This window comes from Piliocolobus tephrosceles, chromosome 11 (genome assembly GCF_002776525.5).
Source record: "Piliocolobus tephrosceles isolate RC106 chromosome 11, ASM277652v3, whole genome shotgun sequence".
Lineage (NCBI taxonomy): Eukaryota > Metazoa > Chordata > Mammalia > Primates > Cercopithecidae > Piliocolobus > Piliocolobus tephrosceles.
The window spans coordinates 59,152,698-59,169,020 of NC_045444.1; the positions used below are offsets into that span (position 1 = coordinate 59,152,698).

Consider the following 16,323-nt stretch of genomic DNA (forward strand, 5'->3'; position numbering starts at 1 on the left):
AACTCTGAAAAGTTTATATATACCCAATATACTGAAGTAATTTGATTTACATCCTAAATATGATGGAAAGAATTTTGGAGTATGTTGAAATACAGATTATCTCAAAGATTTCTCCTTGTGAAAGGAATGAAATATTTTGTAACTACTATATACTTTTTTTATCTGAAGATCATAAAATTGTTTACTTACCATAACTAATCCTCCCAGTTCTCCCCACTGCTACTCCACATCCACTCCCAGGTCTTGTTGGAATGGGTACTGAGAAAATAAGCCAAGCTGCAGCTGGGTAACCATAGACATCCAGAACTTTGGTAACTGGACATCAGAATCTGCAGCTGGGTAGCCGCAGACAACCAGATGAAAACCGCAAATTTTGCTCAGAACTTTGGCAGATTTAGAAGGTAGTTGGTAGTGGAATACCTTAGTCGTGGAGCACTCCTTTCAGTGGTCACTGTACTATTTTCATGCAGACTGCAGAAAATTAAGGTGTCCTTATTAGGTATTCTGAGAAGTTAGCTTTACCCACAGTCAAATTCCTAATCTCTAAGAGATTAAAGCTTATAAATTTGACTTCACATATACATGTTACTAATGTAGACATATTCTGTTCTCATTTTATCAGTCATGGAAGAATAAGACATGTGAATTAGTTTCTGCTCTTGAGTTCTTTGAAAAAATATGAAAGGTAATACTGATGTAATGTTGAAAAATATTAATAGGCCTTTCTTTCTTCTTGTGTGAAAAGGAATGCACTATTTACATATGGAGGCTCCTGTTAAGGTGATTCACAGAGACCTCAAGTCAAGAAACGGTAATGTAGTTATGTTTTTATTTTACCTATTTTATTACAAATTATATACACTTGCATGTAGAAATGAGCATCATGCTTTTACATATCTTTTGTAACCTACTACTGGACTCACTGCTGATACCATGGAAGCCCTTCTACTGTCAGTAAATAACAAAATCCTTGATATTATTTGAGGAAGCTGCACAGTATTTCACTGTATAAATATAGCCCAGAATGTGGACATTTGAATTGTTTACATTTTTTCTCTGATAAGAAATGTTGGGCTTACTATTTCAGCCAAATTTTTCAAGACATCCCTAATTATTTCCCTAGAATCATTTTCTAAAAGAGATACTGCTGTGTCAAAGTGTGCAGTCATATATTTTTAGTCTTCTATTTTTAGGTGGCTTTGTGCACTATCAATTTTGAATTATATATTTTTAGTCTTCTATTTTTAGGTGGCTTTGTGCACTACCAATTTTGAATTTTGTTCTTGTTTCATCTGAATTGCATGGTGTGAATTGTTTGTGCCAGTCGTGCCTGTATTACCTGGAGTAGGTCGCAAAATGAGCCACATGATTGGAAGTTTGGAAAGTCAAGGCTCTCTTTTTCTTCTTTCTCTTCTTCTGTACTTTCTAAAGTTTATTTATGGCCCTGTATTTTATAATTTGGAGGGTGAGCATTTTAAAATAACTTGCAGGATTAGACATTGTAGGAGTGGTAACAGAATGCTTCTTCCGTTATGTCACTTCAGAGTTACCTGAAAAAGCCAGTAGGGTTATAGAACTAGCTAAAGTAAACACCAGAGTTTGCTACTATTTTGAATACCCTCGTATCAATTAATTATTTACATGCTTTCTAAATGCTCCTTCTCAGCAAGGAGGAAGAGAACTCTCTATTTTTAGGAGATCTTTAATTAAAGTGAGTTTATGCTAATAGTGTGATCCTTAGAACAGGTAGTGATGACAAGTAGTGGAAGAGGACCAGGGAATGAATCTATCAGGTACCCTTGCACATGCCCCAGGACTGTGAGGTTTGTGTGTGTGAGTGTGTGTGTGTTTAGCAGGGAGTGAAGAGATGGAGGCAGGGAGGGAAGTTATCGGCACCTGCCACTCATCAGTAGTCCAGGTTGGCCCACCAATTTAACCCTGTCTGATTGTCCTTTCCTCTTCTAGGCTATCACACATTCTTTGGTTCTTCTTAGACATAAGCTTCCTGGAACTAAGCACTTTTGATATATGGTCAGCTAACAGGAAGTCATTAGGAAATAATCTAGACTGTAGTAGAAAATATCAGTTTTATGAATTTGTAAATTTTCAGTTCATGCTCAGAATTTCAATTTAACTATATTGTTGGACTCAGTATATCTTAAATCTTCTACAAAAGAGGAATGACTAACTAAATTATGGATTTATCCATGCTTTCGTTATGAAGACTATATAACAATGGAGAATGTCCCCATTTTAAAAAGTTACAGTTATATGTGTTATAGTTACTAAATAGAAAAACACATACACTCATATTGAAAGAATACAGAACTAACTTATAGCAATTCTTTTTCCCTTGGAAAGGTAACCAGAGTTTCACTTTCTGTGTTATGTATTTTTATAGTGGCAGTTTTTCTAGTGAGCACTTGTTAATCTTATAATGAGAAAGCTGAATATAAAATTAATAATATTTACATTTCTATTTATAAAAGTTTATAGCTTAATACTTAAAGTATCAGGTTTACCCTGAGGCAATTGTCAAATGTTATGTCATACAAAGCTCATTTTCTCTCCTTGGTAAAATCATCGGTAACTCATAAGTATTGATCATCTATCATGTTCAAGGCACTGCACGGTTTACAAAAGAAACATCTGAAACAGTTCTTCAGAACTTTATCCTTGGACTCATCTCCTGTTATGCTCTGATCCCTGCACTTCCATAAAAGCCCTATTTACATGTTAACACTCGAAAACAGATCTCAACTTCAAAACTATATATCTATCTGCTGATTAGACACATCCACATAGATATTTGTTAAGACCCTAAAATATATTATGTCCCAATTAATCTTTCCATTTTCTCGCTACCACCGAAAAATCATCCCTGCATTTCCTTTACCAAGTGGCAGTACTGTTTGCCCAAGCCAGAAATGAGATAAATAGTAGTTACCATTTAAATCCAGAGCTCCTATTCTAACCATTAATCTGTATTGCTTCTTTATCTGATTTTATCCTTGAGTTCTCTTCCTTCTCCCCCAATAACCAGCCATTCATCAAGCCTAGGTGATCCTACATCCTAAATATTTTTTGACTCAGTCAACTTTTCTCCTGTCCTTTGCCACTGCCTTAGTACAGGCGTCCTCATCTGTCTCCTGGACCACAAAACCTTGAGTGCAAAGTGATCCCCTTGCCTCCAGGTCTATTCTTCTCTGACATAGTCTCCCCTCTGCACCTTTGCTCATTTCATTCCTCCACATAAAATTGTTCATTGGCTTTCTCTTTCTCACAAGGGCTTTTCTTGACCTGGCCCCTACCTTCCAAAATTGCCATGCCTTTTTTGTCTACTCCTGAGTTTTTGCATAGACTCTCTCTTCTGCCTAGGAAACTGCTTTCCTCCCTCAACTCTCCTCTTTCTGGTTAACGCCTGTGTTTTTCGGGTTTTAGCATAAGCATCATTTCTTACAGGAAGCTTCATCGGACCTCCCTTGACATAGATATCATTGTTCTTTGGCTCTCTAGTTTGTTTGTTTCTCTCATCATGGAATCTATCCCACTTTGTTGTAGATGTTTATTTAATTGTCTCTCTGATAAGAATAAAAACCCCCTGAGAGCAAAGACAGTGCCAGACTTGTTCACAGTCCTGTTCCATAGCATAGTACATGGCCTTACCCACAGTAGCCTCAGCAAATATTTATTAAATGAATGAATGTATGAGCAAGAGAATGAATGAATATTCTCTCCACCTTTAACAAAAATCACTCAGTTGGGAGGAAACCCTATATATAATACGAAGTAGTAAAGCTAATGACTACCTCAGTGTCACATTGGCAGTATGCGGGCAGAACCCAGGTAAAAATTTGGTTCTCCTAACTACTACTAATTTGTGCCTTTTTTACTGGACAGTATTGCATTTAGATAAAATAAATGTCTCAGAAGCCTTTTTAATCAGTACCTGCTGGAATTAAGTTTTTGTTTTAATGTCAGCCCCCTTTTGCAAAATCCTCAATGCTGTAAATACATTGATTTCACCTTTTGTAATCCCATATTGAAGACAGAAATAGAAGTTTATGGTTTTTTCAGTAGAAGACAGCTCAAACCGATTAGATGATTGTCATAATTTATCCTTTTTTCTTTTTTAGTTGTTATAGCTGCTGATGGAGTATTGAAGGTAGGACTATTTCTTTTACTTTAAAAATTGTTAATTTCAGATGTAGATTTTTGTAACTAATAATTCCTTAATTAGCCAATAAGTAGAAAGTTGATACTGATCCCTGTTTTCTCAGATCTGTGACTTTGGTGCCTCTCGGTTCCATAACCATACAACACACATGTCGTTGGTTGGAACTTTCCCATGGATGGCTCCAGAAGTTATCCAAAGTCTTCCTGTGTCAGAAACTTGTGACACATATTCCTATGGTGTGGTGAGTTCATTTCTCATTTCTTGTTTACTAAAGGAAATACAAAAAGCAAACACTCTAGAGAAGAGGAGAGATACAGTTTAACATGGTTTTATTTTTATTTGAGACTGTACTGCTGGTGGAATGCCTGAAGCAGCACCACTGGAGAGCTCTTCCTAGTTGTCAAAATGTTTAATCATTTTTAATCATCGGAGTTATTTTGTCCTGTGTTGAGAAGAAACCAACACCACTTACAAGCAACAGATTAAATGGAACCCGAGATAGTGTTGGGCTCCACTTTGCCTGAGAATTATTTTTTGCAGGGTGGTAATGTGACTGTGTGACTGTAGACTATCTGTGTAATTTCAATGGAAATGTGGATCATTTGGAACAGGACTTCATTGTAATGGATTACTTAAACAGTATAAAATCACCAATAGATCTGCCAAGCGAGTTAATTACCAGGAAACTTTTGAGTCTCAACTATTAAACTGATTCATCAATTTCTAAAAGTCCAAAAGAAAATGTACTTAGCACTTGCCAGATGACCTTGTCCATGTCTGCTGCCAGTCTCAGAGTAGCAGTGACAATCTGAAGCATGACTCTAAGGCATTACATAAGAATCACAGCAGAGCCACATAGAGAATAGACTAATGTGGGGGTGGAGTGCTCAAGGAATGGAGACCACAGGAATGAATCAGTTAAGGAGCAGAAGCTCCTGGAGGAGGAATTTGGAGATGGGCCATTTCCTGAGGAACAGGTTATACCTGCATTATCAGAGAGAAGGAAGTGAGGAGTGGGAGAGTTCTTTGCTGGAGGAAGGAATTCATTTGTTGCCTTTTGTTGAGGATAAACTCTTCCCTAAAATGTTATGTATTATTTAAAAAGTCCAAAATAGGCCGGGTGCAGTGGCTCACGCCTGTAATCCCAGCATTTTGGGAGGCCGAGGCGGGTGCATCACCTGAGGTCGGGAGTTCGAGACCAGCCTGACCAACATGGAGAAACCCTGTCTCTACTAAAAATACAAAATTAGCCGGGCGTGGTGGCACATGCCTATAATCCCAGCTACTACGGAGGCTGAGGCAGGAGAATTGCTTGAACCTGGGAGGCAGAGGTTGCGGTGAGCCGAGATCGTGCCATTGCACTCCAGCCTGGGCAACAAGAGTGAAACTCTGTCTCAAAAAAAAAAAAAAGTCCAAAATAGTTTTGGAATTCCCTATCTTTACATCTCATACTGCCCTGCTATTTATACTATTACTTCCTAAAAGGGCATTTTCATAGTAATGGGTAAAGAAGCAGTCTGTTTTGGGTCCAAATCAGCATGCCTCTTCGTCCTGAACTTTGTGTTTTCTTACTGCAGGTGGTAGCCAATGACACAAGAGGAGATTCACGTTGTCAGACCTGTTTTTTTTTTCTTTATTCAGTCTCTAGGTATTTAATGCTGGCTTCACAGGTTTTGGACTTGTTTCAGTGACTAGCTCTTTCTAAATCATAACACATCCTATGTATACCAAGTTAATAAAGATTAATTTTGTTAGCTGTTGACAAAAATCACTTCAAGAATGAAATATATGTTTTTGGCTGAAGGCTAGAATTTTAAAGGTCAGAAGGCAACAGTAACATCAGGCTTAATACCTGATATCCAAACACAGAAAAAGAATCAATACCTGATATCCCTTGATTCTGGATGTTTCTTAAGAATGAAGACTATAAGCTATTACAGACAGTGATCAAATATTTCTCATTGAAAAAAAGAAAGAACAAAATATAAGTTTCAGAGGAGACTAGCTTCTAAAACTAGTCTCCTATGTCAAATATTACTACATTCTAACCACCAGACATTCATCTGTGGGATATTCTGAAAATGGGGTATTTGTAGCAATTGAAGACTCTGTAAGATTGTTTTCTCTTGTGAAAGTACATTCATTCCTTCATTTATAACCAAACATTTATTTGAGTCACACACCATCTGAGGGTAATTTAAGTTTTTCTTATCCTACTTGTTGGGAATGGCATCTCATTTTGTCCTGTAGAAATAGGAACAAGCAAACTTTTTCTAGAAAGGACCAGATAATATATTTTTTTGGCTTTGCGGGCCACTTACAGACTCTGTTGCGTAGTCTTCATAGATGCCATAGTTGGTTTTTTATTTCTTACAACCCATCAAACATGAAAAAGCCACTCTATATTCTGCAGCAGGCCATCGTTGCAGGCACCTCTATGGAGCAAGACGGCTTGGGAAGATGAGCAGCATGGCTTAAGAACATGGCTTATTTAGTCAGTGTTCCAGCTGACCTTTCAGAGTGGCTTAGTAGGAGCCCAGCACTCCCACTCCTTTCACGTGCATGTGTGTATAAATGTATATAAACATGTATGTTGGTGTTATATATATAGGTATGTTGGTTATAGTTACTGTAGATGGTTATAGTTTTTAAATTTTTTGGCACATTTATATGAACTAGAAGACTTTTGAGGTTCATTTTTGCACTTACGAGTCCACACACATACAGTGCTTTTACTTTTAAAATTCTCCCCCAAGTCTTTGAATTTCCTTATCTCAAAAATTTTTGACCTTAAGACACAACTATACATAGAGTGAACTTTCGGTCTCAATATTATTTCATGTATGAAAACAAACTTTATGCTGCCTTCTTTCAAAGCCTTACAGTTGCCAGGGCTTTGGTGTGAAATGCACCCCTCTGCTTTTCCTGAGATGAAGTACAATCTTAGTACCAGTAGCCAAGCACAAATTCCTTTTCACACACAAACTGTAAAAGATGTTAAGAGGTGACTTCTGTTTGCAGAGCTTAGGATTTTTTTCCTGTATCATTTTAAAATCTCTTCATACATTCCACATTGACCCCATTTCTTAAACATAGTTTGAGTCAACCTTTCTGGAGCTGCACATTTTCAGTCTTTTTTATTAAAAACCCTTTCACTTAAGAAACTATGTACCACATTTCAGTAGAAGGGCTTGAACACGTCTCTTTGTGGATTAGCTTTTCTCTCTGCTTGTGTGCTGACCCTACCTTTGCTTGGTTTGGTTTGGTTTGGTTTTGGAGGGATTTAACAAACGCTTAACAAACCATCCTATCGAGTAATTTCACTTACTGAAATAAACTCAACCACCAGCCGCTGAGCATTTCCAGTGTTGCTCTGTATTTACGCACTGGATGTTGCTCTGCAGAACCTGTCCGCCCCATCATGTGATGTCGAATATCAGTTCTGCATTCATGCTACAGCCTTCCCTTACCTGGTGGAAACAGAAATGCTACTTCAGCGAGTCTGTTTTAAAACAGTTTCTGCTGTGTGACTATCTTGAAGAAAAAGGTTTGCTTGGAATGTTGGTTTGCCTCTCAGATAGTTGTGTCAGTAAAATTCCATTCAGAAAAGTATACAGATGCTAATTTAATTATAAACAAGAACTCAGGACTGTATATGTTGGTGCAAAAGCAATTGAAGTTTTGCCATTTAAAAGTAATGGCAAAAACTGCAATTACTTTTGCACCAACCTAGTATTTAATTCTGACCTCTTCTCATTCTGTTTGTTTTAAATAAACACCATTAATGAAAGAAAAAATACAAGGTATGCTTTCCAGCGACTTTTTATTTAAACAATCACAGATTTTTTTTTTTTTTTAATGAAGAAAGCATGATGTGTTCAAAGTAGATGTTATAGAAAAGAGCAGGTGAGGATAGTTGTTAAGGTTGGGACCATTTTAGTTTTAGAAGTTTGTGGTCCACAAACTTGGAAAATGATACCTATTTTAATTCAAAATGTGGTTATTTTGAATTTTTTATGTCTTTTCAAAAATAGGTGAGTAGCCAAGACTCCTTTGTCAGTAGGAGCATTTGTTTGCATTAAATACCCCATTGTTCACTGGGAGCCTGTTCTGTTCATTGAAACCCCCTCTACACACAGCAGTCACACACAGACGAATAAGACCATTTAAAAAAAAGTTGTTTTTTTGAAATCCACCCAAAAAACTGCAATACATTTTTACCTTTTGTTTTTCTAATTTTTTAGACTGCTGTAAGAATTTAGCCCCTACTACTTCCAAAACTACCAGCCCTCCCCAGGTTGATAAACCTTTGTTGCTTCTTAACAAATGGCAAGACTCACTAACCTTGTACTGTCTTAAAATAAATGTGCTGTGAATGCCAGAAGTGGATTTGATGATCCTTGCTCTTACGCTGGTAAACTGTGCTAGGCAGGCAATTGTTTCCCTCCATTTTATAAGAAATGAGATTTTTCTACCCTCTTATGAGAACTTCTCCTGGAGGACTGAACCAGGAACAGTGTTTAGTATGTTATCCACAAAAAAAGAAAAGCAAAAAATCACTGAAAGAATAAGCCTTCTGAGAACACAAGGCCTAGCTTCTCTTTAAAAAAAAAAAAAAAAAAAGCTATTCTAATGACAACGCAGAAAGGATTACCTTCTCAGAAGCTTCTCAGCCAAAACCAGCCTTGAAAACAGAGTGGCTTAAGAGACAGCATGGCTGCCTGGGTTGTCTGTGAGCACTGTTCCAGAACAAGCTGAGCTCAGGTAATGGCTTTCTATTGTTTGGAAAAGAAAGGGCAGAAAAAGTACGTAGTCTTTTCCAAGTTTCTATTCTGTAAACTGAAAATAGAAATTTTCCTTGTGAGCATAGTTTAAATGTGAGGACGTCTCAATATAAAATGAGTCGGAAAATATTTTTAAGGTGAAAGATCACAATAATATTTGGCCTGAATCCTCATAACTGGTATTTTTAGGCATCATTTAATATATTTTTAAACCTTCAAGTGACTTCCTCAATAAAGTTACTTTTGTATGCCAAATGTCATTTTGTTTAGTGTAAAAAAAAAAGCTGGTGTCTTATCTTATACCACCTACTTTTTGATACATTCCCGAATCCAGGGAATTAATAAAAGGAAATCATGAGATGTGCTGATACTGGAATAAAACTAAAGACCTCATTTGGGCTTCAGGACATAGCGGCTAATGACGCCACCTCAGACACTTTTACTAACTCCCTCAGCTGTCGTAGCTCTTCAGAGACACAGAGGGAGTCAAATGAAACTGGCTTATTTTTTTCTTTATTTTTCACAGTTAGAACTCTCAGAGAAATATAACTTAAATTTTATTAGATTTTGGACATTTTCCAGCAGAATATTTTGGAATCAAGAATGACGTAAATGTTTTTCTGGTGTTATCCCCCAAAACTCTTGGTTTTGCAATTCACTTCACAAAATTCAGTCTGTGCATGTGTGCACATGTGTACACACGTGCATCATACCTGCAGGCCAAACTCAGAAGGAAAGAGGCACCGCTCATCTGCGCGTTTGGGGGTCTGGAGCGTTTGATTTATTGGAGGCTAACTCCCTGTTCCCATTCTCCTTAGGAATGCCACATCCATTAATTTACTTGCCCTTCATATCCTTTCCCCTCCCCAGCCCTAGCCCCCTGTGGAGTGGTAATTGCAGCCAATTGAGGGGCTCCATTTCCTGCTCAGCCCTCTTGCTGCCCGGCCTCCCTCCCTGTGTAGGTCAGGGTGATTGCATACCTGTTCTGGCTCTCACCCTTCCTTTACGTGTGGTGTTCACTAGAATTGTCCCCTTGTGGGATGCCCCTTACCTTTTCCTAATCACTTATGTGACTCAAATAGAATTATTCAGTAGCTCCTCTAAAGGAGTACCTTACACACTTGATTAAAAGCCCAAAGAGGCTTCAGTGAATTTTTTTTCTCCTGCTTGAGCAGCATCTGCCAATTTCCCTGATTTTCCTGCTAATTATCTTCGTATTAGCCAGAATTCATTTACTGTGTTATGGTTCGAATGAGACTGAGCCCTGGCTGAGGAAATAGTGGATATGGAGTGAAAGGTTTCTATGATTTGCTTGACTAGAGTATGTGTGCTCCATCTACGTTCCTATTAGAAATGAGCTTTTGTTTTTAGAACAAGGGAAATATGAGTCGAAGCCACTGGTTCTCTTCCTGCTTCTGCCAGGGCGCCATACGTAAGACAGGGCCTGTCGCATTCTCTCTAGTACTGCCACTTGCCCTTCACTCAAATTAAAAGGGGTCAAGAGCCTGACCTTCAGGGCGAGCCATCAGGTTCATATTCTGGCTCTGTCACTGGATAACTGAGTGTCTTTGGGTAAGGTTTTTTTTTTTTAACTTTTTAAATAGTTTCCTCACCTATAAAACGAAGGTAATATGTATCCAATAGGATTGCTATTAATCATGGTAATATGTGAAAAGTGCATCTGGAATATAATAAGTACTCAATAACTTCTAGTGGTTTTTATTATTAGGACTATTACTGATAAAATTAGAATTGTTTTTGCACTTTACAGAGTATTGGTAGACTCACATTTTTGAACTCCATTTGTATAAATAGGGAAAAGTAATGTACTATACAAATCTGCATTACTCAGTGTTTCAAGAGAACCCAATTCAGCAGTATTCCTAGCATCAGTTTGCTTTCCTTGGGCATTCCACTCAGATTTAATAATCATACTGATCTCAAGAACTGCACAAAGATGAACACACACATCAGCTCACATTCACAGTCAGCTTATATGTATAGAAAGTGTTTATTACATCTTAGAGTACGGTATAATAGATTATATTGTAGGTAGATGAAAATAGATCCCTTAGACCGACTCATTTTGAGGGAGATTTCTCCAAAATCTAAAAGGTAACATGTAAAATCTAAATATGACAATTTTGCAAGTGTCTACCAATGTGGGGTAGGTAGGTTAGCCAGTGATTTGGATTCGAGGCTCAGTTATTTTTGATGAGACCATTATTGAACCTTTTAAAATATTGTTGAATTCCCAGTTATTATTTCCTAGACAAATGTATCAGAAATTGAAGGTAGAAAGAGTTTTAACTAACAAAATACAAAATCTAATTTGTGAGAACATAAAAATTCTAATAATTTATGAGATGACATTAAATCAGTCAGGCCCATTGGTTTCATAAAATTTTAAGTCTGGCTCTAGATGTCCTAATTTCTAAACCAGGTTTTTTCTTTATAAAAAAGAACATAAAAAGTATTTAATATGTGGAAGAAGTTGTGTGCATGAGCATAATTGTTTTGCCCAAGTTTCTACAGATGGGGTTGGTTGTGTCTGGTAATTAGATACAATTACATGTTAGATAAAGTTTCAGTAATATGTACCAAAAAATATAAAGTACAAGAATAAAAATTCCATTTTCTTTTTGTTCCAGGTTCTCTGGGAGATGCTAACAAGGGAGGTCCCCTTTAAAGGTTTGGAAGGATTACAAGTAGCTTGGCTTGTAGTGGAAAAAAACGAGGTAAGACTACGTTTCTCCATTCAGGTACATAGATCAGAAAACAGTATTGGGGTTTTGCAAAAGACTTTTTCATCTTCTTCAAATTGAAAGTAAGTTCACGCTTATGGAAAGATTAGCAGTAGGAGCTAACACAAAGGGTCAAAGTGATGTTATTCCTCATGAATGGACCCTTTACATCTAATTGTTGCAGCTTCACGTCGTGATGCTGTAGATCAAAAATTGTACAAGTACTGTACTAGTTTCTCAGTCTCAATTGTAAAACCTAGGGGTTTGTTCTTAGTGATGAAAGAAGCCATTGCGTCCAAGGTAGGGGAACAGTTTAACTCCATCTCCTGCGTTTAGGACATCTTTTTTACTGGCCGGGAGTTGATATATCTGTAAGAGACCTTCAGCTACTTCAACTTACCTCTCCCAGCAGGAGTCACTATAGTACAAGAAACTGTCGCTTAGATGAGAATTTCAAAAATAAAAGAAGAAAAAATAGTTTCAAAAAAGGGAAAAATTACAGTTTTGCCACCTACGTTGAACACTACATTGAAGATGAGCTCCTCACTGGAATTGGCGAGGCAGTGGCATAACTGCTCGCTTCTTCATGCAGAGCCTTTCCATTTCAAAAGAACTTCAGTGGCGTAAACACCGTTTGTGCTGTGTCCCCAGCCTCGCTTCTCTTCTTCCCACAAATTGAGGCTTTCAGTTAGTTGGACCTATGAGCCTACATCAGAGAACATGGTACATTCATATCAAAGAGAGCAACTACATTTTGAAAGGTTTAAAATTGTGACTGAAACGCACAGCCATGGAAATTCTCAGCATAAGGATGAAGCTTCCAATATCAAGGTATTATGAGAACTTAGATCATGTAATGGAAGCAAGCAGTTGTCTTTGCAATGCAAAACTACTTTATTTCACAAAACTTCTTCATTTCCAAATCTTATCTGTGCTCTCCACAAAGGGTAAGACTGCAACCTTAAAATAAAATAATTTGCAAAAAGGTGAATATATAAAAATATTCCCTTTTTAATGCTCTAAAATAGTTAGATTGATCTGCTTCTCAGGTGAGTGCAGGAACAAACTAGATTAATCAAAAAGCTGCTATTGACTAGGAGAAACCAAGTTTCCATCTTTTAGATCACATAATCCAAAGTTACCATATAATTTTTCCTCCTGATTCATTGGGAGTGGATGAAATGTTGATGATAGCTGAAACTGATGGGAAAGAGCTGCCAATGTAAGAAATGAAAAGGAGTTATATGCAAGAATGTGCCTTACTCATTGTTTCACAGGAGCTGTTCTGTTTTAATTAAAAGTGATAGTAATTACTCATGTACTATTAAATAAGATCTTACACACAGGTAACTGATATTGTCATGATATGAGGACACACTTGTTTCTGTTCTATTTCTTTTGCCAGTGAGACGATTAGAGATCTGGTTCTGGGTTTACAAACGAAAGCAAAGAAAATTACTGACCTTGTGTAGACTCTGGAACCAAAACATCCAGTGTAATCTTTTCCCTCTGCACTATTCCAACATAAACGAGGAGAAAGGTTTTTTTTTTTTTTTTATTTTTGTTTTTTTTTAAAGCTAACTGGACCCTCCAAATATGTATAAGACAGAATAATTATTTTTAAATAATAATTTATCTAAAGGGTGGCAGAATAGATATAAATTTTAAAGCACTCTTTAAAACATTGGAGTATCTGTGAAGGATTTTTAAAGCTGAAGAAAAAAATGAATTTAGAAGCTGCCTGGATAGTTGACTTGAGGATTGGAATCACCCATGAATAACCTTCAGAACCTCTTCAACACTGTACATGCAGAAGCAATCTTTTTTCTCCCCGGAGATCCCAGAAAGTAGACTTTACTATTTTATTCATGGTATGTTCTGATGGTCAGCTAATAACTGATGAAGACTACTCAAATACTTCCCACACTGTATTCATTAAATATTATGGTAAGTTGAAAAAAGCCTACATGGTGAAATACATTTTCTCAACTTTTTAATGAATTTCAGAAAAATTGGGTATTACAAGGATATTTATCTGCTATTCTCATTCTGTACAATATTGATTTGTCAAAAATATGGAAATTAAATTTCAATGTAATTTTCAATATCATCATTCAAGAAGGTATCTTCATTTCACCTCACAAATGGAGGTAGCCATTTCCAAAATAAATTCTGTTGACATAGCATTAAGATAATTCACAAGGGTTTATTTCATTTCATAACAAAATTGAGGCTTTGACTTAAAGAAATATAATGTACAAAATCCCTTCAACTTCTAATTCTTTGACTTTATTTTTACTATTGAATATTTTGGGTTATGGGTTGAAAAGAGAAAGTTGTATTTTTAACAGGCCTCATTTAAATAAAGAATGACATGTTCAAGTGTTCAGGAAGACATTTTAAGTGTTATCTAGTCATCTATAATACCTATATCCAAGTATTAGAGTTGTCTTCTTCTAACTTTTTATTTTGAAATAATTATAGATTCACACGAATTTGCAAAAATATTACAAAGAATCAAAAAATTAGCTGGGTGTGGTTGTGCATACCTGTAGTCCCACCTACTGGGGAGACTGAGGTAGGAGGATCCCTTGAGTCCAGGAGGTCAAGGCTGCCACCACTATCACACCACTGCACTCCAGCCTGAGTGACAGAGTGACACCCTGACTCAAAAAAGTTTTTTTTATTTTTAGTAGAAACAGGGTTTCACCATATTGGCCAGGCTGGTCTTGAACTCCTGACCTCAAGTGATCCACCTGCCTCGACCTCCCAAAGTGCTGGGATTTATAGGCATGAGCAACCGCGCCCAGCCAAAAAAGTTTTTTAAATTAACAAAAACTAAAGAAATTTGTGTACTCTTCACCCAGCTTCTCTCACTGGTGAAATCTTACATGTCTGTAGTATACTGTCAAGACCAGGGAATTGAGATTGCTGCATTACTCTTACCCAGACAATAGACCTTACTCATTTTCACCATTTAAGATTACTTTTTGCATCTATAGAAAAATCAATACTTTCTAAAAATTATATCTGAAGATCTTTGCTTCTGATCCCTTAATAATAAAATGAGATGTTTAAGCAATCATTTTTCTAATATTAAATCCTATTAAAACTAGATTCATAAAGCACTGCTAAACTTTATAGAGTAAACAATGAACCTTTATAGAAGGCATGAAATTAAGAGGGCATTACTCATACATTTTTTAAATGGAACAGATAGGTATATTTGCTTTTGTCATTTCCATGGAACTCAATCAGTGATCATTCAGAATGTTCTGGTAGCATAATTTCTATTTTTATAAATACTTAAATTCTTACATATAAGGTGTTCTAACTAACAAAACTATTTGACTAACATAGAAATCTTAATAAAAATCCACTGTTCTTGACTATACTTTAGAAAAAGATAAAAACTTGACTTAAAAAAAATTTTACATCTTATGTAGAAAATGGTGCACAAATGAATATGGTCCTTAAAAAATGTCATGCCTAGTTTAGTGATTGGGAAATACTTTAATTTGAAACTTTTGTTTAAAAATATTGAAGTTTTAAGTAGTATTGCAAACCTGGTGCTAAGATCTGGTTATTTCAGAATGTTTTCATGTTATTAGGAATGCCCACAGTTATGTAATCAGGACTTAAATACTTTGAATTCTATTTTGAAGTACTTTTTGATGCACCAAAATAATCCATTGCATAAAGTGTCTGAGTCTAGATTTAACTGATATTTGACCATGTCAGATTATTTAAAATAATTGTGTCTCCTTGTGTAATGGCTTTGGTGTGGTATCTAAACAGTTTTTCAGTAAGAAAAGATCACAGAAATGATGATCCTCCGTATTCAGCCAGCTCACATTCAGTTCTCAGGAAAATGCTGAGACAAAGTTGTACTGAAAAATGTTACCATTGATGAAAACTCATTATTTTTAGTTACAGAGTACCTTCAAGTGCATAATTGGAATTATAGTCTATTTTTATTAGTTCCCACCTCCCAACCATTTTATATTTTAAAAGGTAAACACCTGAATTTCTTTTTTACCTTCATCAAAAGGTCTGCAGTTTACATTACAGTAAAATAATAGTACAGTTTAATACATCTTGTTCTATTCTGTGAAATCACAAGACTAGAAGTTTAAAAGTGCTTAGCACGGCCTTTAGTTTGGAGAGAGTTGTTTTGTTTTTCAACTTTGCTTTGCTTTGATTTTAGGATTCTCTGTAATTCAAAATACAGTTTGTCAGTTTTCTTGTCAAGGCAACTATGTTTCTAGTTTCTCATAGCCTCCCCCAAATCCAGCTAAATTCAGTTTCAAGTTTTTTATTTGCAAAACTTCTTTGGCAAACAAAACTGTGGAATAAGTCTTAACACTTTTAGTACAGCAGTTCTCAGCTCCATCACACCCAATGCTCATTTTGTACTATGTTAACAACCCTTTACACTCCCTTGAGATGAAATTCAAAGGTAACACAACTACCTACACACATCATATTGTAAGTTAACATAATGCTCTAACTGTAATATAAAAGAGAAATAAATGAAAGATGTTTTCCAGTGTACAAATGCTCAAGCATGACCACACCAGAGGAGATGATGGAATGGTTTTAGGGGATAAATAGAACT

The 16,323-nt window shown here is 36.3% G+C and overlaps 1 protein-coding gene across 2 annotated transcripts in view; it reads left to right on the plus strand.

The window, feature by feature from the left end:
• The window catches only part of MAP3K20 (mitogen-activated protein kinase kinase kinase 20), a 194,368-nt gene that overhangs the window by 111,148 nt on the left and 66,897 nt on the right, over positions 1–16,323 (plus strand). For both annotated transcript variants that reach the window (XM_023185978.3, XM_023185979.1), the window contains exons 5-8: positions 746–811; positions 4,137–4,165; positions 4,281–4,418; positions 11,613–11,699. In XM_023185978.3, coding sequence (XP_023041746.1) covers positions 746–811; positions 4,137–4,165; positions 4,281–4,418; positions 11,613–11,699 — 320 coding nt within the window. The remainder of the gene's footprint in view (positions 1–745; positions 812–4,136; positions 4,166–4,280; positions 4,419–11,612; positions 11,700–16,323) is intronic.